The following is a 26,832-nucleotide window of genomic DNA, read 5'->3' as shown; positions in this document are numbered from 1 at the left end:
AACCACTGCGAACACTCCACTTTCTCCCTACCGCAAACTAAAAACCATACAAACTTAAATGCATTTACAGTATGTTACGCACCTGCCAGGATCCTCCGCGCTCCTCTCTTCCTCTTCCCGCTGTCCACCTTCACATTCCCCTTCACGGGGGTCGTGCTGTACAGCCCGTAACCTGCCTTCACCCTTGAACTGTTGACCCTTGAACCTGTCCCAGCATGCCTGGGGCTCTCCTTGCTCTTCGGCGTCGACGACAGCGGTACGTTTGACGGGTGGAACACGCACGGGGTTCCCCTCCTGTCCCTAGAGCCAGACCCTGTCAATCTTCTCATCTGTTTACCCTTGTTGCCGGGGGAACCAGGTTTCCATGGCGACCCTGGAGTCCTGGTCCTCATGGGGCTCCCTGCTGTTGTCTGCCTCTGTGAGGGACTGTCCTTCCTCAGTTCTTTGACTCTATAATATAGAACAACATTCATGTCTGGCAAACTCTGCTAATATAGGAATTCTTTGGATGACAGACTTTTCAAATACATTGTATATGATTATGTACATGTATTAGGTTTGAAACAGATGATAAAGATATTGTCATCAGAAAAATTTCGGATCTAAATCCTTTTGATTCTAAATCCTAATGATTTTGTTAGACCTTTTTATCACACAACAGAAAAGAAAGAAAGCACAAGAACGGTTGGTCTATTTTGGAGATTCTAAATTTAAAATGCTATCACAGTGCTCCTGGGAAGAAATTGAAATGCCTCCAAATCTATATTTGTGTAGAATATGTTCAACATCGTTTAGGCAAATCTGCACAATTGGTCTGATTTTTCCAGCTATGCCACTGGTTTATAAGAGAAACTACAAGACTCAAAGTGCTACTGCTTTACCTGTCTGCATATCTGAGCGTGTTGAGCGTGTTGTCTGCTGCAGCATTACCAGGTGAAATGTTCGCTATCATACAGGTCCGAGAGTTTCCTATGAATGAGTCCTTTAGCACCTACAACATGGGAGCAATAAAAATTTTCAATAATTGAAAGTAAAAGGGTAACAGTAAAGTGGCCGATCTCACATTGACAAAGCATGGCACTTTTTGATAGCTGGTAGTGCGATGCAACCATTTGAAAATTTTCAGTGCTTTTTGTTTTCATGGTTTTTGCAGTGACCTGTATCAACCTCAAAATCATGACGTCACAAATTTGTATACAGTACGAGGGTTAGACATCCAGGTATTAAGATACGCCAAATAACAGTTACTCATGACAAGCTCCTGACAAGCAATTGGATATGCTGGAAACAGTTAGACGTTTCAAGTAGCATCCACTGTTTTTCGCCAGTGACACTGAGCAAGATTTTCCAATCAGCAGGCTTCAAATTTCTACCTGTTTCCAAAAACATTTCCAGTTAATAGTAATACTCTTGAATAACTGCTATTTGGGTTATCTACAGTAGTTAGAGGGAATCCAAACCAAGAGATGACTTACTTGAGTCAGCTTGCTCTGTCTGAAGGGAGTGTGCTGCTGTTCCTGGTCCAGGGCTCGGATGCACTCTTTCAGCTGGGGATGGGAAGGTTTTGCACAATGTCACAGTTTTTAAGTATCAATTGTGTATCTTCAAAAAGGGATGGTTACAGGTCTGTAGTAAAATATATTTCTACAATTATAGTAAAAAATATATTGACGATTTCAATAGAATTTTTGGTTTGGATTCACAAACTCATGTTTTTCAAAATTCAATGTGTTAAAAAAAATGCATTCTAACCATTTGAATATACAGTCAAACCTGCCCAAGGCGACCACCCGGCGGACCGAGCAAAAACGGTCGCGATGGACAGGTGGTCGCCATGAAGAGGATTCCACTTACATGTTTCCAGGTCGAGGTTTTCAAATACAGTACGTAAATGGATGGAAAATTATGTGAATTTAGACAGCATGACCCCCACCCGGTTCAATTCTCATTGACAGAAAGAGGCTACAAAAATTACATTTTCCGTTATCGTTGTAATAATTGTACACCGCTACATCGTGTACACATTTTCGTAATAATTCTGACTACAAAACAATGGTTGCCTCAATGATCTCGCAGCACCATACCGCATTCACACGTTACATTAAATAGTACACACACACGCACATCATCGAAGTTTTAAGGCCTAAGACAGATCCCTAGAAAACACCTGCTGGCCCCAGCCTTTTTTGGGGCGCCGACCGCTGGATAAAAGGGTCAAAAAGTTTTCGATCTGACAACTAAAGATGAAAACGGAACGGTGATTTCGTCGCGCCGCGCCGCCAAGCTCTGTGCGACCGCATCAAAAGGTAAGTCAGTGTAGCAGAACGCCCAGCGTCCAATAAAGGTTTGTGAGATTCATGGAAATAAAAAGAAAAAAAGAATATTAATTTTCGCAATAACTAGAGTATTCGTAAATGTTCATACACAAAAGCATCGTGTTTTAGAAAGGTCAGCGGTACGCCAAATCCGGGCCACTCCAAATCCAAGATGGCGTCGGGACCGAGGAACAACATTTCTCGCCCGATGTTTTGCCCGCCGCGAAGTCATTTTTCGGCGGAATTTAGTAAGACACAGACACATTTTTGTTGAAAATACAAGATATAGATAGTAATTTCTGTGAAATCTGACTTTTTGGCGCCATGCACTATACGTATTCGTTTTGAAAATTGAGTTTAAACTGAACTTGCTTGATTTTGCGGAAACTATAAGATTACGATAGGCACAACAACATCACAAACATTTGTCTTTACAGTGTTTATAGGGGGGACGTTTTATTAAAACACTTCATGGAGGAATCGATTCTATAACATTACTATTCCATATATTTTTGTCCTTATTTTGTCCTTCAAAGTCTTGAAAACATTGCCGTGAAATCCGACAGCAAAATGATCCGATGTCACCACAAGCTTGAAGATTAGGCGGCCGCCATGAGCAGGGATTGTGCTCTGTGCGGTCCCAATTCGTGGTGGTCGCGGTCGCGTTGGACAGGTGGTCGCCTTGGGCAGGCAGCTTAATGCTTGTGCCTATGGGGAAAATTTTCGGGACCGAGAAAAAGCGGTCGCCATGGCCAGGTGGTCGCGTTGAAAAGGTGGTCGCCTAGGCAGGTTTGACTGTACCAGCTTGCATGCAGCTGGGTCATCCTTATTGCTTTTTAACCCTTAATCCTAATAGCACACTGAAGTTCTCTATTGGATACGGGGTTAGGCAGCAGGGATAGGGTTAAACTATGCTTACAGCGAGCAGACTCTGGTTGATTTCCGCCCCTTCGTGTCGGTTCTGTTTGCTGGCCAGGAAGTTGGCTTCACAAAGACGCTCACTCCCAGCCAGGTCAATGAAGGAGATCCTGCATGAATACAACATGAACACTGCATCAGGGCTTACACTTGAAATAACACAATTGTCCTGGGTTCAAATCCAGCTAGTCAGCTTCAGAGACATGTCTACATGTACACGTACACATCTGTACAAGAGTGCCAATCTCTAACAAGACAGGAAAGTTTGCGAACCACCACCCACACTTGTCATGTTTGAGGTAAGTCCTATAATCTGAATGGAAACCTTCTGGATTGATCCAGATTTTTACAAATATCCTTTTCTCATGCAAAGGTTCAGCTACATACAAGTAAACGTTACCTACACTGTATTATCTTTTCGAGTTTTCCTATTCGCAAACCACGTAAACAACCAATAGATGCTGGTTAAACTATATTGTCCTTTGCAGAGTTAAAGGTTGTTAATCCACTGTGTCTAGGGCACATTGTTGGAAGACGGAGCCCATCCCTCTCCTTCCACTGCCTTTTACCTCCCCATCCAAAATCAGGTACTACCCATTTTTATACCTGGGTAGAGTGAGGAAAGTCGCGTGAAGTGCTTATTCCAAGGACACAATCTCCAGCCAGGAATCTAACCTGTGACCTCTTGATCTTTTGTCCGCTAGCCTGGGCATTTGTAGAGGTAAGAAAACTAATACCCCACCTGCCCCTGTCCCTCTCCCTGCTGTCCTTGAGCTGGATCTGCAGGACGGCGTGGGATCGGGAGGAGTCCAGGTTCACCTTGGTGCTCCCGTTCCTCCGCACCTGGTTCCCGTAGGCAATGATCTGTAACACAGGACACAAGCCACCGTGAAAAGTTTTGTCAGGATGGTAAATCACTGGACAACAAAGTGCTTTGAACACACAGAGAGCTAATGCCTATCCAGCGTTTCTGTGACCATCTGTCACCTTCAAGATGTCATATGAAAACTTCAAAAGTAACATCATTTAAGTCAAACCAATCTGCAACATAATGTACATTGCTACCTTCACCAAGATGTTTTTGGCAGCGTTCGTGTGTGTATCTGTGTTTCTGTCTGTCTGTGTACACAACAACTCGAGAATGGAAGGATTGTCTTGATACTTGGTATGTGGGTAAAACTTGGTGAGACCTGAAAATTATTAGATTTTGGGACCCCTAGCAGCTTTCTGTGGAATTTCTGGATTTGATATCTTGTGTTCCGGAGAAGCTATGGTCACGATTTTTGGTTGGTAGATAGCTCTTGTTGTACATGAGAATAATGTAGATACATGACTGTACAACCAAACATCATAAACTATCAATATTCACAAGAGTTATTGTGTAACATTTGTACAACACAATTTGACTTTGATGACTGCAGCTGTTTTGGGGTTTTTGCATTCCTGCCTTACCTCCATGAGCTCGGACACATTAGTGATGGGGATCTCCAGTAGGCCTGAGATGCACACGCGATGGCTGGCATCCTCACGGGCATACAGTCTGGGGAAAATGATAAATATTTATATCAATCCTTAAAGAATGTCAATTTTGAAATGTTTGCAGTGGTTGTGTTTTTGTGGCTTTTGCGGTGACCTCTCTACAACTTCATGACAACACAAATGTGCACTTCCAATAAAGAATTGTTTTCAACCCTGTATTGAAAATACCACAAAACCTCCTTTGCCTCTACAAAATTAAGTCCCTGCACACAAAAAAAGAATTTACAGTACACAGTAATCAATGTACATGATGAGTATGCATGTATATCAATAAAGAGCCCATCATACACACACATATATATATGGTGGATGTGAGATATACATATAACCATAATTATACACAATATATGCATTAGCCCTGTAGCTATGGCTAAACAGTCCTTTCGAGAATGACAGTCTCTGCCACATACAAATGTAGGCCACATCTGTAAGCTGACTCAGTTCTGTTGCAAAGTTCTTTTCTGAGGATCCGCTTTTCTTCTGTGCAGTGCATCAGTCTAGCTTTTCCTGATTTTAGCTGCCAGGACAGTGTGGATCTCCATACAAGAAATCTTGTCATCCCACCATAAAAGTTAGGTAACCATTCTCACCTCTTCCTCCCGTGCAGCAGATCAAACAGCTGTCCACAGTAGATCTCGTAGAAGCTGACGTACACCTGCTGTCCTGCTGTCCCGTACTCCCCGGTCTTCAGCTGTTCAAACAGGTCCTGAGCGGCCAGCAGGTAAAGTCCCCTCACCCCCCGCTTTCCCAGCATGGTGTGGGTCTTCCCTGCTCCTGTCTGCCCGTACGCAAAACACGTCGACTTGTTCCTATAGAATAAAGGTATCCTGATTAAATCGCGTTTATAGCAGACCGCCCAACATCCCCCAGCCCCAGGGGAAGGGGTCGATACAGGCAGCCTCGGACAGCGTAACACAGACTAGAACTAGAATAAAGGTATCATGATCCATGAACAGTTTCATCAGGTTGGAAAATCACTAGATAACTAAGATTTTTGTACACAACCAGAGGGTTAATACCTATAGTCGATGTTTTGCTGACTGTCTGCTGGCAATACTAACAAGTTTTACTTTGTGCTGCAGCTAAGTGTCACTGCTGCAGTGTGAAGAGTGTGGTCCAAAACAGGACTGAGCATGGTTGTGTGCAAAGAATGAAGGTTGTTATCTAGAATAAAGGCATGTCTATCCTAGACATACATGCAGAACATTGCATTTTGGATGAACGTACATGTACATCCAGCTGTTTTCTTCCTATACACAATAAACCTTATATCATTCATTTTTTTCCTTGTCTATGACAATAATTGTTGTTGTTGTTGTTGTTTGCCATACATTGTAGTAATGTTGTGTAATGAAGTTCATTCATTCATTTATCCATCCATCCATTCATTCATCCAACCATTCTTTCATTCATCCATTCGTTCATCTGATGACTGATAAGGAAGAGCAGCTGCAGTGCAAACATCAGGAGTGGTAATTTGATCTCACAGCCTCCATGTGTAGGAAGAGTGTCACAACATGTCCAGCTGTCCTCTGATGTTGACTACTAATGCAATACTCTGCCTTTTGTATAAAAGACTGTCAACATTGTTTCTAACCTTCAGCCTGGTACCCCTTTGACACCAACAACGCTGAAGGCTAAATTCAGGAGGATTGCCTTCACATTACGCTAAATTCAGGAAGGCACTTACGCCAAATTTGGCCAACTTCCTACGAATTAAGCCTTAAGGGAAAAAGATAGCTTTCCCTACAAATAAGGGGAAATCAAAATAGCTTGCCTACCCCTCACAGAAAAGGGCATGCAGGCCCCCACTTGGGAACAGCTGGTGGTAACCTGACACTCATTAGTCATAGAAACAGGACTTCAGTACTGTAGAGCTTTAAATATTCACGCTGGTTTTATTTTCGCATTTTTTTGTGGTGACCACTCCACTGCAAGTTCATGACACTGCAAATATGTGTTTTTAATGTAATGCTACTGACGGATAGAATTGTTTCAAGCACGACCATGAAAATCTCCTTTTCCCTTCTATGGTGAAATGTTAAAAAACTCTTCATGAAAAAAAAAAGAATTTACAGAACCCATAAGGGGTGGAACAAAAGAGAATTTGAGGGGGGGGCTTGTCACAATGGCAACATCAGAGACTGTACTCTCCAAGCAGATGTTAGGCTCCGGGTGGTTTTTTATGTCTTTTTAGGCATTTGTATCGAGCTTCTTATTTTGTCGCGTTTTTGTTCGGCTGGCAGACAAACAGAAAACATGACAAAATAGAAAGCCCAACAACAACAACAAAAAGACATCAAAAGCAGCAGAGCATAACCCATGCCTGGAGAGTACAGAGACTACCCAACACAGCAACAAGTAACTTTCTGAGTTTGACATACCCTCTCAGAGCCCATGACACCAGGGGCTTGGCAGTCCTTTGGTGCACTTCCTCATTGCTGCATTCCTCACCAAAAGCCTCGTCAAAAATAAACTCATGCTGCAAACAGAGAAAAAAAAAGTCAATTCAGCAGCACAATCATCAATTATTAAACTTATCAGCACTGTCAAATAAAACAAAAAATCTAATCAGCATAATGATTTTCCAAGAAACATCTGAATATGTGTATAGGCTCAAAAAATGCAGAACTAAATGTAATAAAAATACCACCGCAAACACTCCATTTTCCCCTTGAAATTAAAACCATGTGAACTTAAATGCATTTTCAGTATCTTATAAGTAAAATGCAACAAGACTTGCAACAGTATGAGATGTAGATCATATGGCCATGATATCAGCCTACCTGTTGGGTGAACTTGGTCAGATCCACGGCAACCTTCGCTTCATTAACCAGCACAGTCTTCTTCCCCTGCACCTGGACAATGTCCGCCTGGAATGTAGAGCATATTAGAACTCTAGCTTTCTGAGCAAAATTGACAAAATTTCAAAATTTCAAAATTTCTTGACCAAAAATTGTAATTAACAGGGAAGCAGGGCGTTCTCTGGGCGTCCCCTGCAAATTTAGGGTGTCTAATTTCCTTGTATTCTTAGTGTAGACCCGCCCCCCCTGCTGCCTGATACTAATAACCTGCTCTCTCTGATAATTCTACATACCTGTTTAGCTTTCCTCTCCCGTTTATTCATCGGCCTCTTCCTCACACACACCCTGATCTTCTCTCCGCCGTCGTCGCTGTACGACAGGGTTCTCCGGGGGCTCCTGACGTGGGACTGTGGCACGCCGTAGTCGTAACCTGGAGAGGGTACAGAATGTTAACCAAGCCGCTAGATTCTGTGCGAACAACTACGACAGGGTGCTAGTGTCACCGAAATGGAGACGGATCTACAGTGGATGTAACTCGAGGACAGAGAGTCAAGGTTAAGCATTACTGTATGTACAAAATGACCAATAATCTGGTGGACGTACCAACTACTAAGTATTTAGTACCTGCCCAGAAAAGAGCAAGAAAGTCATGCCTTCAAGTACCGAAGTACCAGAAGTGTTCAAAAACTAGTTTTTCTCTAGAACTATCATAGGAACTCATTGTCACCTAGTACACTGTATAGCGATGTGAAGGGCGGTTATACAGGCTACAGAGATACAGATACAGACCTGAACTGTGCTGCACCTTCTCCATATAAGGCTGTCTCGGACGGGGAGGGGTGAACGTTGGCATGACCTCGGCGGGTCCGTCTGTCGTTTCTTCCCTCTTGTTGCTTGCGACATTTTCTTTGTTCTCGGATGGAGAAACGTCATTGATCCTGATACTAGTGACGTCCCGACTTTCGTTGAGGCCGAGAGCTTCGTTCTGTTCGGTGAAGAACCTGCTCTGATTCGGCGCAGAAGTCCTGTGAAGGGTGGACTGGTAGTTCTGCCATGCAAGCACGGTCGAGTTGTTGAGATTTTCCGACGCGTCGCCGAAGTAGGCACTACTGGATGATGTCACATCGTCTGCCGCCCTAGATTTGTCATGACCAGGAGTACTTGTCGGGGATGTTGGTTTGTCGGGGCTGCTGGGGGGAGAGAGTTTACTGCAGGACGTGTTGCAGCGTTTGCCTTCGTCCTGAACCATCTTGATGACCTGGATGAGCTGGAACAGGCGCTTCCTGTCGTGCATGTCTTCCACACCAAACCTGCGAGAAGAAAAAGTTCACATGTTTGCCTAAAAACAACACATGATTATCTGCAACAACTTCACCACTTTTAAGCTTGTAAGCTAGGAGATCTGCAATATTGTACTAGTAAGTCTTTGTAAATAAGCATAGGCGCCCAAACAATGAGAGGGGTGGGGGAAAAGCTGGAAACAGTCCTGCCTACAACGAAACTTTACCTTGAGTAGTCCTGCATGGTGAGTTCACTGAGCCCCTCTGACATGGTCAGGCCCCGGGACTCAAAGTTTGGGTAGTACTGCTCCAGTCTGGCCTCACGCAGACACTCATACAGGCAGTTCGCCATGATCTGTAATGTGAATTGTGAAAACAATTTTGTTGACACAGAATTGCGCTTCAAAATACTTTGACTGTATCAGGATTCTATTTTGTTGTTTTGCTGAAAAAAAATCAGCATTCTTATGTCACCTGTACCATGGAGGTTTTAAAAACATTTTTGCTAATAAGCCCAAAATAGTCAGATGTTTCAGACAGCATCCGCTATTTTTCGTCAGTGACTAAAGAAAGATCTGTTAGAACTAGTTTTTATACCAAAACTCTGAACGGATATGTTACTGAAGTGAAGACAATTTCAGATGGTTCAATAGAATAGTGAGTTAAGACAATGTTGTATGCTAATGATTCAATTAGCTCCCGTTGTTTTAGGAGCTAATGTTGTTCTTGTTATTCTTGCTGATAGTAAATAATCTCATTCAAGGTCGTAGTACACACAAGTAGTAGCCATGATCTGAAATCTGAATTGTAAATGCATTACTGGTGTATTGCTTGCTGACATGTATATATGGTGCTTCTATCTGGGTTCTGTCCATTCACAAAGGTCATTTTGTCATTAAATATTTAGGGATATCACACCATGCCAAAGGGTAAGGGAAATGTTTGGGAATCCCCAAGGGAGAACAATGAAAATCTGTATACTGTAAATCTTGATATGTTTGTGGTGGTTTTATTTTCATGATGACCTCTCCTCCGCAACTTCGTGACACTGCAAATCTGCATTCCCAATAATATTCAAGTCATGAATTACTACCGTAAGAAGAAATTATTTCAACCGATAAAAAAACCTTATCCTCCTACTGCAAAATGCAGTTATTGTGGAAGTAAATGAATGTACAGTACAGTATCTGCAAGTTCTCACGCCAAATGATCAGGATTGTGGGTGTGGCATATGTCAGCACACGTTTGGATATGGTAAAATTGTAAAATAGATTTGAAATCTCGAGGTTCCATGGAAAATGGTATTCGTCTGTGTAGTCTTGTCAAAGCTGGTATTCAACATTTTGAAATATTTTGTCGAGTGTTTCATAGGGTCGGTTAGTCGCCACGGCTAACCCTAAGGCTCGGGTGGTAAACATAAGTTTTTTACGGCCTGGTCTAGATCTAACCTAGAGGCTAAATAAATTTGTTACAGTGATTGATAGAGAGAGGGACACAAAGTTCCTTTTGTAATTTCCGTTCAATATCGAAAAATAAATTTGCAAGTTTCAATATGCAGTCTTGACTGAAATTCATTCATATAACAAAAATTATACCGTGAAACAACATCGTATAATTTTCAGAAATCTTCGAGAAGTTGGAAACACGTATAATATACAAATGCTGCACTCTGTACAAGTTGAAAAATCATGAACTAGAAAAGACTTACATTTCAAAGTTGTGCAATTGTGTGTTACCCTTTTCGGGACAACATTTATCCGCGCAAAATATTTGCGGCAGTTCGATCCCTCAAAAATATTTCAAACGTTCCGGTTGTGTTACCGGTCAAAACGGTCGGTTTCAAACATGGGAAGTAGAGTGCCTTACCTTTCATAAATCTGTACAGGTTCTTGCTAGAAGATTAGCGTCCCAGACGCCAAGTTAGAGCCCCAGCCTTGACTAAACAAACACAATAAAACCTTCAGAACCCGACAAAGCCCCTCAACGAACTACAATCCAAATCCGAACTACAATAACATGATAAATGCCCGCCATCTTTGATTTTAGAAAAGGCGCCTAAAAAGCAGATGCCACTTCCAACTGATAGGGGACAATAGATTATTTTAGGCGCAAAGAAAAATATATTTGAGCATTATAGTATCAAAATAAATATAAAACGAGACATAATTAATTCTTTTTTATATTAGGGTTATATTTTAGAATCATAATCTGTTTCTAATGAGTTTAGTGTTATGTTATTCCTGCTTCGCACAACCTGTACACCCCTACCATGTGGAAAGTAAAACATTCCACTTGGCATATGTCATAAAATAGTAGGGATGCAATATGAAATTTAAAGATTACCAAGATTAAAAAGCTGTATGATCATTATTCATGAAAATACTCTATACGTAGCCAGTATGATATTATGATACTATCTAAATTCGGATTTACAGATGACTCTGCTAAACATGGTATTTCTGCTAGAGCAGCCCTCCCCAGGAATTCAGTGGTATATCCCACTAAACAACATGGCCTCGTCGAAAGCTCTTCGTGCCGCTGGTCTCATAATTTTCCGCCGTGTCCCACAAATCCAGTACCTTCTGCTTCAGACGTCCTACGGACAGCATCACTGGACACCACCGAAAGGTTACAACTTGCTGTCTTTCATTCGTTTTTCTTTTGAGTTCCGCAAAAAAGGGATATTATAGTCGTGGCCAAAGTCTAACAACGCATTCGAGGGAAACTCTAGCTACGAAGCAAACGACCTGAAAATGAATGTTGGGCAAATCGGCACCATGCCTTTGACAGGTTTTAGACGTTTCTTCGTCATGAGGACGCCTAACTCTAACTAACCCTGATATCAACCCTTGCCCTACTAAACCTTAGCAATTCGTTTATTCGGAAGGGACGTCAAATAGGGGTCCCGTGATCGAGGATGTGCCTCATTACTAAGATGGGTACGTCAGATGAATGATCATATCCCGAGTCGTCCTGGGCATGATGCCGTGTTGTCAGGTTCCTGAGTTGTCCTGATACCACTGAAAATACATTTGTATAATTCATGTAAGTTTTTAGAAAATAACGATTTGTTTGTATCATCCTTCTGTTGTCCAGGGCACATGGATCCCGGTGAGTCCGACATCGAGACCGCGTTACGAGAGACACAGGAAGAAGCCGGCCTCACCGCAGAACATCTCAACATCATGGAGAACTTCAAGAAAGTCTTGGAGTACAACGTCAGAGGGAAACCCAAGACGGTGATCTACTGGCTCGCGGAAATGAGAAACAACGACACGCCCGTGGTGTTGTCGGACGAACATCAGAAGTTTGAGTGGTTGGGGTTGGAAGATGCGTGTACGTACTCTGGGTACCGGGACATGCAAGAGGCACTAAGAGATGCGGACACCTTCCTTAACTCTCCGAATACGTGACGATTTGCAGTATAATGAGAACTTCCACTTTGTCTTTGTTTCGCACACTATTTGTAATAATGATGATAATGATAACTTTATTGCAAACAATTGTACAATGTAAAGAATGTTCCGAATCAATCCGCTGGGGTTGGAGGACGCATGTACGTACTCTGGGTACTCCTTCTTCAACTCTCCGAATACACCTTTCTCGCGATTCTCAAGATGAATTATGTGTACGTCCACTTGCTCTTTGTTTTACTAGCTACTTGTAATGTACCAACTGATCAAGCCGCTGGGGGGTTCAAAATCTAATGATTTTGAGATCTGGGGTTGGAAGACGCATGTACGTACTCCGGGCACCAGGACATGCAAGAGGCACTCAGAGATGCGGACTCCCTCCTCAACTTGTGACGAATCTCATGACAATATGCACTTTCACTTTCTCTTTGTTTTGCCAGCTACTTGCAATGTTGCTATGAGATGATTAAGTATGGAAAAGGGACAATGAAAGGCAATGGAGCCGTCCGAAAGAATGATGATGTAAAGAAAATGTATTTTCTCTGTCTACTTGAATGGGCATTTCACGAAATAATATGCAACGTGACATTTACGGTGTTGGTAATGTGATGTTAAAAGTGTAGATAAAACAGATAAAAAGATGCCATGCTGATTTTATACACATGTCAGCTGTCTACCGAAAATGAAAAGGACAGAAAAACAGCTAGCAGTAACCCATAACTTAATGTTGACACAAAATAAATGACTAAAACGCATCGATAACTGACGTTGTATGGTACCATGGTAAACTAAAAGAAGGTCTAGATCACTTGATGGTGGTTTAACGCCAGGGCATAAGGTAATAGAAGTGGAAACGAATATTGTGTCAATATTCTTATGATAACGAAATGAAACAGACAGAGTTTGCAGTAATTCTTTTTTATCAGCATAGAGTACTATTCGTTGCAAGAGCGATAATAAAACCTTGCCAGTCTCTAGACGAGAGCGCACGGGCAGATATTTATACGCATATGACGTCAACTCAAACAAAAACAAGTTATCGGATTTCATGAACAAACATCTTCAGCCAATCACTGGGCTGTGATTGGGGTCACGTGCGAGCGCTTGTTAAACAATGGCCATATCAAAGGTCACGTTGAACCTCGTTTATACCTGCGTCAAGGAGGAAGTTGAATAAGAACAGGTGTGCTAACTTCTGGAACTGTACTGTCCATAAGTGAAGAAGATTGCCTTGTAGGTAAGTTTACGTCGTTTGCAGTGTACACGCAAGGAGGTCCTCTTCCTTGGTACACGTAGAACGGCTGACGCTCAAAAGTCCTTAAGGTCGTTTTTTAACAATCCATGACTTTGCGAGTCCCAGAAGTCAACAGAAAGGTAGGTTTCAGAATGTACATGCAGCTACCTGTGTAGTTACCTTTGTAGTTGTCTCCATGCCTCTGTCACTATCAAGTTACGAATGCTATATGTATATTGGTCGGATAGCAAATATTTCACATAGAAATCGACATTTTTACCAGTGTCCAGTGCCATCGTAACTAGTACAGTAAACTTCTTTAAGAAAACACCTTCGTGCTTACGCCATATTCGTCGTACGCCTTCGTACGGTGTTGTTGTAAATTTTCAAGTGATGACAAAACCAACCGCCGACAAGGATCTAAGGCAACCTTCTAACGCAGACATACTGTCATACACGACTATTAACAAAATGCCCCAGTTTGTGATCGTACGACAAAAATCACTATAAAAGACAGTAAATTGTTGTTTATTTTCCTCATTGTGTAGATCCTCATGGACCTCTCTCTTACTTGAACCGGGACGGGGGACGGTACCGACTTTCACCTACCTTTGACCCAAAGCTACAACATACATGAACGTGGGGTTTGCAATTATCTAATTAAGCCTTGTGAAGCTGCTTGCAAGGCATTTGGTACACATTACAGCAAAAACACAGATCTAATGAGATTACAAGAAAATTGATGTGCAGCCTTCAAACACAATGGCGCCAACGAAGGAAGAAAACCACAAAGGGAACTATCGGTTTGTTAGGCGAGATGGGGAGCTGCTTCGTGGGGAGGAGGCGGAGGAGGAAAGTGCGAACGTCTTCGCAGAAGAGGTGATGAAGGAGATAAAGGAGAAACAAAGGGAGAAGGACAGACTACTGCGTTTGAGGCATCCAGCGTATAGCAAAGAAACGTCTCATGTGTCTCAAGACACAGACGAGGTCTTAACAAGGCGGGATACAAGGCACTCAACAAAAGACGACAAGGGAGAAGAGAGGAAAACACCCAAGAAGCGTAACGCCAGCGCACACGCCGTCAGAAAGCGACTTTTGAGTGCCAAGAAACGTGGTGCTTCCACCGAAGTCGACGACCAGGTAAAAGCGCACGCTACCGGCCTTAACGTCGCCGCGCTGACAGCTGATGCCGATACGGCTTCCTGGACGTTCTCACCCCAAGCTACAGCTGCAGCCACTGGATTGGAAGCTAACGTTCTAACAGCACATGCTAGTGGAGGTACCGTAGAAGTCGACGTCCAGGCAAAGGCGGACGCGAAAGGAGCAGAAGTTGTCGCAGGGAACGTGGACGTCAGGGCGGTAGATGAGCATGTGTTCGTCGGGGCCGAGGCCGTGGTGACCGGGGCAGATGTTAAGGTTGGCAACGCCAGCGTTGCCGCAGTCAAGGTGAAAAAGAGAGCCGGCGTAACAGTTGAAGCTAAAGTTTTCGAGCTAAGAGCGTTGAACGTCGATGCAGCAGGTGTAAGAGAAGAGGGAGATGTAGGGGTCTACGTGGGTGCGAAGGCCGTCGAAGTGTCCGCACTGAACGCCCGAGTTAGTGGAGTAGAAAATAAAGTAGAGGCAAGAGCTGGTGTTGAGCTTGGCTTGCTGAAAGTCGGAGGGTTCAACCAGGAAAGTGACACTAAAAACCATGGACCCATGTTGGATTTGACTCTTGTAGACTTGCGCGTGCCAGGTAAAGGGGGAGGGGGAGCGACGACCGTAAGGGCCGGAGGGGGCGCTGGCAGTTCCAGCAACAGCGGGACTGACAAGGGGAGTTCTACCGATAGAACGCGCAACAAAGGTGCAAAGTCAAAGTCAATAGAAGGATTAACAAGGGGGACCGGTGACACCCCGACACTCAGGAACACCGAGGCCTCCACAGTAACAGGAAATAGACTCGCCCACCGTAGAGATGTACAGACAAACGACATCACAGTGCTTCAGGCCGGGGTTGTCACCAACCACGACGACTTGAGTCTGTATGAACTTGAGCAGCGTCACAAGCCTTTTCAACTCCCCTCTATCACACACAACAACACCCCTACTCAGTCGACCAAGCGTAGCAAGTCGAGATATGGCGGAGATCGTTTGAAACAAAAGAACAATCGCGACGCTGATGCGAAGGATTCTGAACTTGAAAAGCAACGCTGGCCGCGGGACAGCCCCGACGAACGTAAGACAAAAGCCCAGACGGCGAGGAAAGGTAGACGCACACCTGTCTCCTCTCAACCGACAGGGAAACAAGACACAGAACGTGCGGACTGGGCGCAGCATGGAGCAAGAGAGCCACAGAGCACCACAAGTAGGGGTCAGCCTAGTAGTAGACACACTCGCCCTAACAAAAGACGAACACCAGCCGGGCCAGCTCCGGGAAATGATAAGAGGAAAAACATTTCAAAGTCAGCTGCAAAAGGCAGACATTGTAACCCGGATAACTCGACAGCCCGATCAAAATTACCCCCTCTAGATCTATCCTTCAACGACAGAGTATTGAATAAAGTAGCAAGTCAGGTAGACAGAGACGCGACGCCAACGTCTCAACCGTCCAGACCTAGATCCAGGAGGAGTTCAGCGACAAAGTTTCAGATGCTGGACAAGGAAGCTCTGCGTGATAGGTTGCTTCGGAAATACGCACCACCGCAAAGTACAAGTGGGTCTAACAAGACTGAAGCAAGAACAACAACTAGTGAAAAGGAAAAGAAGACTGAAGAGACAGTTGTGGTGAGGAAAAAGCCTACCGGGTTGAACAAGAACATTCACGGCTTCGATACACTCGGAATGGAGACCAGTAAAGGAGTGAAACGGCTTGGTAGGAACATTCATGGATTTGGTAGCTAATTGTGCATGGTTGGGCTCGATGACGAATTCGACTAAGGCGAAAATGAGTACCTATCCTCGGTTAGGGACGTCCCCTCCGAAGGGACGTAAGGCCAGAGGTCCCGTGTTTGGGGAGAGCCACACTTCTAGCATGTAAAAGAACCCACCACGCTTATCGAAAAGAGTAGCTGACCATCCCGGTGTGAGTGGTTCAAACCTTACAGACTGGTTCTGAAAAGGTGATAGTCACCTGTTATGTCAATCCTTGCGTAAATGTGGTACATCTATTACAAACAAATATCACTAAATGCAGAAATAAGTCTCAAAATTTTGTTGTTCACACCTGTAATATATTACAACAGAAATTTGTCTATATCATTGTATATTCACATAAGGCTGCAGCAAGTATTTTTTATGGATGACGTCCGCGCGCGCATTGATTTTGGTCTGTTCCCAGAAAAAAAACAAGAAATTCCGCTTCCTGTATCTATGACCAAAGAGTTACGACAGTGCAGCAAATCGTAAGATTAACGTAAAACTCGTCACGCGAAATGCATAATTCCACAGAGCATGTGGGTTCGGTGCTAAATTCAAATTATTGCTGTTTTCATGATGAATAAAAGAATTGTTAGTTGTTACACTGTGTTCTCTCATTCAATTTGTGTCCTAACATGTGTCGTCGACTATTATATTTCAAATCTAGGCATCTTGTTTTTTTCGGCCCTTCTTGTTTTTTTTTCGCGCTCTCGCATTAGATTTAGGGTCTCCAAAGGACGTCATCCATAAAAATTACTTGGTGCAGCCTAATAGTACATTATATGGTCTGTAGTCTGTATAGTACTTAATACCGTTTAGTGGATAACAACAGCCCACTGCCACTACAGCCTCAAAAAGGCGGGAACTACCTTTGCCTTTTATACTCTCGTATATCTTTTATACTCTATACACTCTTACATATAGCACTTATTGCATTTATATCTGAAAATGTATTGTCTTGCAACCATTCATTTACTAAATTGTTGACAAAATCTTCTGTTACTTAAGCTTGGTGGATCTCATAATGACGGAAGTTTTAACTGAGTAATTCAAACTACCGTATGTAACGGGGTGAAAGTGGGACTTCATATCATAAAAACCTGTAATTAAAATGATATCTATGATGTTAAATCCAGAATAGTCCTGGTACTAGCAGCAGCTCCACAAGCTTGTCCTTCGCCAACCTTTCAACCGCCAGTTCTATCTTTTATCTTAAGCTTTGTCCATCTCTTCACGTCGCCAGCTAATACTACAAACAGCAACGAAGTTTAACAGTTATAAGATATGGATATTGCAGAACAAGTAACACTATACTACCAAGCCTCATTTAATTTCCAGCAGAGTTCAACGTAGTCAAAACTGTGCAACAACATTGAGAGATACTGTACAAGCTCTCTCGTATATGGCGTTTGATGATAAAACATCTCAGTCTCTTCTACAGAAGTCCAATATGGACAAGTTTTTCACTACTAATCCATGAGTAAACTTTCATGACAGGCTCGCCGCTTGTGTATATGAACGACCCTGGCGTACCGGCCTGCGATTTGTCCTTTTTGTTTGCGCTGACCAGCCGTCACCCACCAGCCAATCAGATACTCAACCTCCAGTTGTTGGAGGTAAATATACCCGCCAATCGCGTTGCCTATTGACCGTAGGCGGCGACGTGATTGGCTGATGACGGCTTAACATAAGTGGATGATCCTCTTATACCAAGCCGTCGTCAGCCAATCAAGTCGCCGCGCCTAACGTTCATCAGGCAACGTGATTGGCGGATCCGACGATTCCTCTCTACACGTCTAGTTCTGGACGTGAGGCCAAAGAGACCATCCTCCCTGAACCCACGGAAAGTCTGTGAGGAACCACCTTCCCGACATCATGTGTCCTCTCTGTTGTCCATAGTACGTGACGGTGTGTGTCGAATACTGCTTTAGGTAGGAGACAGCCCCAGCTGTAAAAAAAATTAGAAATTAAAAACAATGTAAAGACAGAACGATAGACGTTAGCGGCTGGCTTGTCATTAAAGTTTACCCATTGATAAGTAGTGAACAACTTTTCCACATGGGACTAAAGTAGCACAGGCTGAGATGTTTTATCATCTATTTAAAGAAGGTTAGACGTGACAGGTCGTTCGGTGTAATATAACCAGCTGCTGCGGCGCCGCGTACCTGCGAAGCTAGTGTGTTACGCCGAAGGGCGGTTATAACGGCTATATAGATACAGAAAGAAAGAAAGAAATGTTGCACAAAGTTGCAAGGTTGCTTGTTCAAGTTGTGGCAAATATCCAAAGCTTACAGACAGGTGACCATTTCTTCTGAGTTCGATCGAAGAAAGTCTATTAATGAAGTTTTGGCTGTAATGCAACACATCACATTTTGGTATGATGTTTGTATGCTGCACAATTGTACATATCTGCCCATTTTCCTTCAGATTACAACAAACTTTGCACACTAAATTTGAAGCATGCAAGAACATGAAAATTCTCTAAACACATACCAAACTTTCACATTTTTGTATGCTGTACAATTGTACATATTTGCTCATTGTCCTTTAGATGATAATTAACTTTGCTCAAGCATACAAGGTTGTGTAGAAATTCTTATTGTCCTGCTGGATTTCCATAGCAAAAATATATCCGCACAGCTAAAGTGCCCAGACACCTTTGAATAATTTGATATTGCTCATTTTTAGTTACATGTACTTCGCTTTACAACCAACGAGCGGGTGCAACGCAGACATTCTAGAAATACCCTCAACCCGTCAGGGCTAGCATACAGAACAGGCATGTGCAACCCGACAATTGTCGGGCTCAGCAGGACAAGGATTCACACACACCTTTTACTCTGCCATCTGTGAACTGGAACTCCCCGATGTCATCTGTGCCGAAACCGAAGAAGGTTTTGGTGTCGCTGCTGTGGTTCATGAACGCCAGATGAACGTCAAGTTTCCACTGCTGTCCGGCAGGGCGGCCCGGGTAGGCACGGTCATCCGTGAAGAACCCCTGCCAGCTGCCTAGACAGAAATGTAAAGGTAACGGCAGTCTCATAGCCCCTACCAGGCTCCACAGGTCGCTGGAAAAATCGTAGAAATTGGCCAAATAGACGGATAACATGCCAGAGAAGTTAGTCCACTATAGAAGTTACAGTTTGCGACCTCTCGTGGATGGCATATTGGACACTCTCTCCGTAACCGACTCCCTTAGCATACTATTCACTCTATTTGGCCAATTTCTACTATTTTTCCAGTCATCCGCGGGGCCTAATAGAGGCTATTTTTGGCTATTTTGTTCCTTAAAGGCAGTGGGTTCTTCAACTGTGTCAATGGCACGGTATTGGAAGGCCGGCCTAGCGCCTGGATAGGCCCGGTCATCTGTGAAGAACCCCTGCCAACTGCCTGGATAGAAAGGTAAAGTTTAACGTAAAGTTGCTTTAAAGGTTGCCTTAAAGGACCTCTTAAAGGTAAAGGTAAAACTGCTCATAGCCCCTTTTGAGGCCGTAGGGGCGTAGCGACTTGGTCATACTTGGTTGTCGACAAAGACCTTTGTTATCCAAGAGTAGTAGATAACATAAATTAGGAATATGTTGCTTCACAATATTCTGACTAAAAAAATGTCGTATCAAGAGACGTTGGCAGCACTCACCTGAGTCAAAGGTCAGTTCTGGTCGCATTACTCAAGGTACGTGTTACCATGGCAACTGTCCACAATGAGAAAAAACAAGGAAGTAAGCAATTGGATCACCCTGAAAATCATAAAACAAGTTAGGATACAGGTAATAGAGTACGGATAGCTACAAATGCAGAACAAGACGTTTTGACGTAGCGTTAAATAAAGAAAAATTAAGAAATAAAGAAAAATTATGTGTAGAAGTTTATAATTATGTCTTGTCCTAAAACACTGTTCTAGTTATACATGTTGTACTTCTACAATTCTCGCCAGTAGCCCAATGCATAAATGGAGTTACCAAATTGATCTAATTCTAGCAATACATTGAATTGCTTAATGGGGTCAATGCCCCCACCCCACACATGCATAAACACGCACGTCACAGAATAACAACATACCTGTCTGTCAACCATCAGTATTGGATAGATGTCAAATAGACATGGCCTTCCTGCTACGCTTAACAGTTCTGAGCAGCTTTCAGCATGGTACAACGTCTGGAAAGCTGCTGTTAGTGAATAACTGAGCTCGACTAGGCAACAACATACATGCGCAACGCTCGGCTACGCTCTCCTACTTCCGGGTTGACACCGCATCCAAGCTCAGGAGTACCATATGATTATCAATAGGTATTTAGCAGATGGTAGGTAGATTATAAAATAAAACCATTTATATGTAATTTTAAACAAATTTTTTTTTGTAAGAAGGTCGTTCTGTTTGTGGTACTATCGCACATATCAATGATACTGGATTACTTTTTATTTTACGTTTGACTGCGGTTAAACGTTGTTGTCATACTGAGAGTCATAGAGTACATATATAGGACCAAGGACCATATAGGTCGGGTTATTGCATAGATCTTTGCAAGACTTTTATTTCGTTCAGTTGTGCAACTTGGATCTTCAGGAAACGTAACGCTACAGGGAAGATCCTGAAGCACATATAATACCAGGTCATTTTGGAAATACATGCTGAAAGCTGCTGGACTGAGTGTACATGTTTTGCTGTCATAGATCGCAAATTATTCAAATCTCTAGCGTTACAGATTTAGTTTACGAACGATGCTGCCGGCCTTGGTTGACATCGGTGCCAACCTGACTAACCGCTGCTTCCAGCGAGACTTGCCTGCGGTTCTACAGAGGGCGAAAGACGTGGGTGTTCAGAAGATCATGGTGACTGGGACGTCACTGCGAGCAAGTCGTGATGCGCTCAAGCTCGCACGAGCACACCCTGGCGTGTTATTCAGTACTGCAGGTAACACTGTTCAAATTGAATGTTGTTTCAAAAAGTAGAGAGTGAAATGAAAATCACTTTGCTCATGATGAAGCAGATTTAGCGAGCTTGAATAAAATATAAATAATAATTTTCAAAATGTTGCAGAGTGCTTTTATCAAAGATCCTACTGTAAATTCATTTTAGTTTTGCAAGGATTTAATTTTGAGGTAAGATGCTGAAACTAGTGAAAGGAGTTTTTTGCAGGGGTAAGTTTGAAGTTGAAACAATTCTGTAGTAGTTCAATTGCTAGCAGCTTCACAGTTGAGCTCCTGGTTTGAATTAGTTACTAACTGGGAGACCCTTGTTCAATCGTGGGAAGTCAAGGGCATCTCGGATGGGGCTGCACCTGTCTTTCGGAAGGGACGTAAAATGGGGGTCCCATTTAAAGGGTAAGGGCTAGCATCTCCTCCCTGTAAAGATGTACCCTGCTACGGAAACAGCAAGGAAACTCGATGACCTTAATATACCACTATAGTCACTACAAAATGAAGAACTGTTTAATGCAAAATACTAAGTGATATAGGGATATTGGAGTTTTCTTTTTACACAACCAGTAATGTCTCACCTGCTGACATTTCGGTGTCTATCAGACACCTTCATCAGAGCTTCTGAATGGAGTACTGCTTCTCGCCGCTATACGAAGCCAAAGTAGGTGGCGCTTTTGCGGCGAGAAGCAGCACTCCAGTCAGAAGCTCTGAAGAAGGCGTCTGAGAGACACCGTTACATCAGCAGGTGAGTGTTTACTGGTTGTGTAAAAAGAAAACTCCAATATCTTATTATCTACCAACCTGATGAAATTATTTTCGGAAGCAGAATAATATAATACTGGATACTACTAAGTTAAAGCACTATTACCGCGCCCAGGCATCCATCCCCATGATGCGAAGTCGTGGACAGACGACAGCCTGCAGGAGTTAGAGAAGCTGGCCGCCGGTCCCGAGTGTGTCGCTGTGGGCGAGTGTGGACTGGACTTCAACAGGAACTTCTCTCCTCAAGAACAACAGAAACTAGTCTTGGAAAGACAAGTATGCTTTCGCTTGCTTGAAAATTATGTGAATAGATTCATCATCTTCTTGGTAAATCACTGGATGACAAAGTACACAACCAAGTGTTTATGCCGACAGGTAAGCTGAGGTTTGGTGACCGTCTGTCACCTTCCTCAGGGCAACACTGACTGGTTCTACTTCACACTGCAGCTAGGTGTCGCTGCTGCTGTGATAATGCAGTCTAAAACTTGATCGAGTCTATGTCCCCCCTCATCACGGTTCAAAACTTAGTCACGTTTGGAACTGCATTCTCTACACTGCAGCAGCGACACCTAGCTGCAGTGCTAAGTAGAACCAGCCTGAGTTTTACTCCGAGGAAGGTGACAGATGGTCACCAAATCCTAGCTGGCCTAAGAAAAAAGATTGTGTTATACTTTCCAGTTACGGTCCTGAAAAGATCAGGGTTGATATGCAGGGATTCACAGCATTTTTTTTGTTCTAGGCCTAACCGAAACATGGACAAAGACACTAGGTTGTGAACAAAGAATTTATCACCCTATTGCTTGACAGGTGGAGCTTAGCCTGAAGACTGTGGAACCCTCTTATGCATTCCTCCAAGAGCTTACCAGGCATTGCTGAAGATCTGAGTCCACATGAACCATGATGAGTGGGGATAGATACTACATAAAGTTAAATGATATTATATTAGAACTTCAACGTGCTATCTATTCAACGTGCTGGACACTTTATATTAGGAGTCAGCAGAACCGACTGGAGAGCTCTGGTCAAAAACAGAACGTCCAGGAGGGAGATTGATTGATTGATTGATTGATTGCTATCCTGTTGCTTGCCAGGTAGAGCTAGCCTGCAGACTGCGGAAGCCTCTGTTTCTCCATGAGCGTGAGGCTCACCAGGCACTGGTGGAGATCCTGAGCCGACATCGGGCCAGCCTGCCGCCGGTGGTCGTCCACTGCTTCACTGGAACTGCTGAGGAGGCACGGGTGTACCTGGACATGGGATTCTACATCGGACTCACAGGTACGCATCATCAAACCCTGGAAGTCAGAGTACCCTGCTTCAGGAGACTGACTACTCAGGACCCAAAGCTCTTTTGCCCTATTTCAACTTACTATTGTTGGGGTTTCTACTAGTTCAGACTAGTATTGTTCAATATGAAAAAAAAATTAATGGCATTTGATATTACCTCAAGCAATTGAAATGAAAGAACTAAATGGCAATGTTGTATCATCAGGTACAATGTACCTAGATTTCAGAAGCAGTGACACGAGAAGAAGAAGTATATAAAAGTAATTATCGAAAAACAAAGTCCTTTATTCACAACCAAGGAGGTTGTTGTGAATTAAGAACTTTGTTATTCATAATTCACCAACCTAATGAAATTACTCACAATATACATGTATAGTAACGTTACATCTTCTAATTTTTTTCCTGCAGGATACTTGTGCAAAGACAAGAGGCCGAACGGTGTTCAGTGGATGTTACAGCAGGGACTCATCCCACTGGACAGACTGATGGTGGAATCAGACGCTCCCTACATGTACCCCAACATCAGGAAGCTACCCAAGGAGACCCAGGAAACCATGGCAACCTTCTCCCTGAACATGGAGACGTTCCAGCACTGTAGTTACAAGAGGAACGAGCCATGCTCTGTGGCTGTGACTGCGGCTGTCATTGCAGCATGTATGGGGGTGGGCCCGGATGTGGTGGCTCAAGCAACAACAGAGAACGCAACCAAGGTGTTCAGCTTAGCTTAGCTTTCACACATCTGTGAATAGTTTCATCAGGTTGTTAAATCACTGGATAGTAAAGTTCCTTACGCACAGCCAATGCATGGTCACATGCCTATCTTGCGATGACCGTCTGACACTATCCAGAGTCTAAAATGATTTTAGAATTTGGAAAGTGTCAGACGGTCATCGCAAGTCCGGAATAGAATTATATGATTATCATATAATTCTATTCCGGACTGTCGTATATTCCAGATTGTTGTATAAAATGCGCTGACAAATGAGCTATGCAGATATGCGGAATCTACTGTACATCCCTAATAGCTTTAAAGAATACTTTTTAAGGCTTTGCGTGAAGTCGATTTTAAAGGAGTCAGTATTTCACTGTGCTACATGTGTATCTGCAAAGTTACTTAAAATGTATGGTGACACAAAAAGCGGAGTAACTCATGTTATAGATTGTCCGATTTATTGACCAGATAGAGCAACACACTGAGTGTAAGTACCATCAACCAAACTTGACATATTCTATGCAACAGATTTAAACCTCCACCAGCCATTACATTAAGCCCAAATCCAATGTGATGAATAAAACACATCAGCCTGAATATTCTGTACAGTAGATCTTGCCTCTGATTACATTATACAGTCAAAACTGCCCAAGAAGACCACTCAGGGGAGTAACAGAATCTGGTCTATGTGGACAGGTGGTTCCTATAGACAGGATTCTTAAGGCTTGCGCCTTGTGGCAATTGGAAAAATTATCTAAGGGACCACCAAAAAGTGGACGCATTGGCAAAATGGTCCTTGTGCACTCTGAGGTTTCGACTTGTACAGGTTTTAAACTTTGAATGTATATCAATGGCCAGGTGGTCCTTATGTAAAGGTGGTCACTTGTACAGGTTTTACTGTATATCAATGGCCAGGTGGTTCTTATGTAAAGGTGGTCACTTGTACAGGTTTGACTGAACATAGTGCAAATTAAAATATTACCTATCATACCCAACATTTTTCTTGTCTGGTACCCAGATGTGTACAGCTTTCATCAGTTTCCCAACTGTCATCTCTATCTTGGCGCAAATATTTTTTACTAAACATTAAAATGTTGTACCAAACACAAGCATGCCATCACATTACATGATTAAAATGAAACCAAGTTACACATCCAACGCATTCAAAGGTGCTTTGGACAATGTGTAATATGGACGAAAACTATGTTGTCTTGGCATTGGACCTGAAAATGATAACTTCATAATAATTTCTTTGGCCACTGCAAGGAAAATTTCCAAGGTTTTTCCGAGGGCGCATCAAAATACTTCTTTAAAAACACACCTTAAAGAAGTCTTGATAAATACACTTAAACAATCACCATATTTGCAGGAAACAATTCATAATCTTACATTTTTGTACATTCAAGTATGAATATTAACAAGTTGTATTTCAGAAAATCCCTTTGGACAAATGTCAAACTAAACTAGACGGCAAAGGTATCCTTACCAATGTTATGTTAAGCTGGGTATTGTATAGAAAATATTTTGGGAGTCACAGTTGTTTTGATTTGTGCAAAACTGTAAATAACACCATAGCTGGCCTTGTGCAATGCCCATGTTTGTAAAAATCCAAACTTTCTGTCCTCTGTATCTTTGTGACAATGGCAGAATCAATCAGCCAAACAAAATTGGTTTCTCAGTAATGCATGACCTTCGTTTGGGAAGAAAGACATTGTAACAAATTTATACTTCTCGTCTAGTCCTGGCTGTTACAGGCCAATAGATGATGAGATGATGACGTAACAAACGAGTTAATAAATGGTTACAGTTCAATGACAAACGCTCTGTAAATATGCTTGCTGGTAACAAAGCTATTGCACAATCCTTCAAAAAGAAATTGTAATGTTACAACACAGAAATCCATTGTCATTGGTCAGTTAGTCAAAGCTCTTTCCACCAACTGAAGAGGACATTATGCAAGGAAAGATACAGAAGAGGATTTTCCACCCAAAGCTTAATTGCTTGTTTGTTTCAGTTTCCTGCATCTATACTGCAAGTACTGTAATAGCAGTGAGAAGCTTTCCTTGTAACTACTACGTTTTGAAATGTGACAGGCAGAATTATGTTTAACTTTCAGTAGTAGTAAATGTGACTATCTTTTTGAAGTTGAAGTGTTGAATACACATGTAGCTATTGAAATTGAAAACCTTTTCTCATTTTCTTAACACATCCTTTAAAAGAAAGAAGAAAAAATATGTTCCACCTTCAAAACAAAAATAATAATCTTTTTCTGGCTCTATCTACTTAATTCTTGCATTTTTCCATGATAACACCAAAACTAATCACATAACAAAGCATAACTTAACACCAATTACTCTAACATTTCTACCTACCACTTTTCATACTCTCTATACAGATAATCATAATATATTCCCTTCACTTTTTTCATTATATACAGAAACATACATTGAGGTCCACCAACCTTGCAATAGATGAGATCAACATGATCAAAGCAGTTAAATCGAAAGAAGCTTGTACCATATAGGACAGTCCACTACCAAAGTATGGAATGTTAAAAGAGCTATCTTCAAAACACATTTACCGAATGCTTCATAACACAGCCACACATGCTTAGAGTAGCTTTCCCCTCAAAATGATGTAATACTGTCATATGTATGAAAAGAATACATCTTGAATATTACCCTAATCTGCATACTGTATCTTAGTAGTAGCCGGTATAACCCTTCGGCATAACACACCAGCTTCTGTATCTGTAT

General features: G+C 42.6%; 4 protein-coding genes across 6 annotated transcripts; 2 read left to right on the top strand and 2 right to left on the bottom strand.

The window, feature by feature from the left end:
• Positions 1–74: 74 nt before the first annotated feature.
• Positions 75–10,845, bottom strand: LOC136427053 (kinesin-like protein KIF24). Its single transcript, XM_066415771.1, has 13 exons — positions 10,723–10,845; positions 9,084–9,211; positions 8,366–8,886; positions 7,870–8,006; positions 7,559–7,645; positions 7,157–7,254; positions 5,363–5,581; positions 4,686–4,773; positions 3,976–4,097; positions 3,235–3,343; positions 1,476–1,547; positions 882–991; positions 75–450 (listed from the first exon to the last, which is right to left on the bottom strand). The coding sequence occupies exons 2-13, from the start codon at positions 9,206–9,208 to the stop codon at positions 75–77; spliced, it is 2,064 nt and encodes a 687-aa protein (XP_066271868.1). The 5' UTR covers positions 9,209–9,211; positions 10,723–10,845.
• Positions 10,846–11,353: 508 nt separating this feature from the next.
• On the top strand, positions 11,354–12,350 carry LOC136428941 (bis(5'-nucleosyl)-tetraphosphatase [asymmetrical]-like). The gene is made up of 2 exons (XM_066418783.1): positions 11,354–11,484; positions 11,953–12,350. The coding sequence occupies exons 1-2, from the start codon at positions 11,367–11,369 to the stop codon at positions 12,267–12,269; spliced, it is 435 nt and encodes a 144-aa protein (XP_066274880.1). The 5' UTR covers positions 11,354–11,366; the 3' UTR covers positions 12,270–12,350.
• A 4,983-nt stretch (positions 12,351–17,333) lies between these two features.
• On the bottom strand, positions 17,334–21,281 carry LOC136428939 (uncharacterized). 3 transcript variants are annotated; one of them, XM_066418780.1, is made up of 4 exons: positions 21,182–21,281; positions 20,036–20,090; positions 19,231–19,407; positions 17,334–18,346 (listed from the first exon to the last, which is right to left on the bottom strand). In XM_066418780.1, the coding sequence occupies exons 2-4, from the start codon at positions 20,061–20,063 to the stop codon at positions 18,195–18,197; spliced, it is 357 nt and encodes a 118-aa protein (XP_066274877.1). In that variant the 5' UTR covers positions 20,064–20,090; positions 21,182–21,281; the 3' UTR covers positions 17,334–18,194. The 3 variants fall into 3 exon arrangements, with proteins under 3 accessions (XP_066274877.1, XP_066274878.1, XP_066274876.1); XM_066418781.1 differs by lacking the exon at positions 21,182–21,281 and adding an exon at positions 21,117–21,141; XM_066418779.1 differs by lacking the exon at positions 21,182–21,281 and adding an exon at positions 20,458–20,646.
• Positions 21,066–24,673, top strand: LOC136428940 (3'-5' ssDNA/RNA exonuclease TatD-like). Its single transcript, XM_066418782.1, has 4 exons — positions 21,066–21,310; positions 22,196–22,356; positions 23,172–23,355; positions 23,773–24,673. The coding sequence occupies exons 1-4, from the start codon at positions 21,118–21,120 to the stop codon at positions 24,090–24,092; spliced, it is 858 nt and encodes a 285-aa protein (XP_066274879.1). The 5' UTR covers positions 21,066–21,117; the 3' UTR covers positions 24,093–24,673.
• Positions 24,674–26,832: the final 2,159 nt, after the last annotated feature.

The sequence above is a fragment of the Branchiostoma lanceolatum genome, chromosome 2, assembly GCF_035083965.1.
Source record: "Branchiostoma lanceolatum isolate klBraLanc5 chromosome 2, klBraLanc5.hap2, whole genome shotgun sequence".
NCBI classification, from domain to species: Eukaryota; Metazoa; Chordata; class Leptocardii; order Amphioxiformes; family Branchiostomatidae; genus Branchiostoma; species Branchiostoma lanceolatum.
The sequence above is the reverse complement of the archived record's forward strand: the minus strand, read 5'-3'. Positions and strand labels throughout refer to the sequence as shown.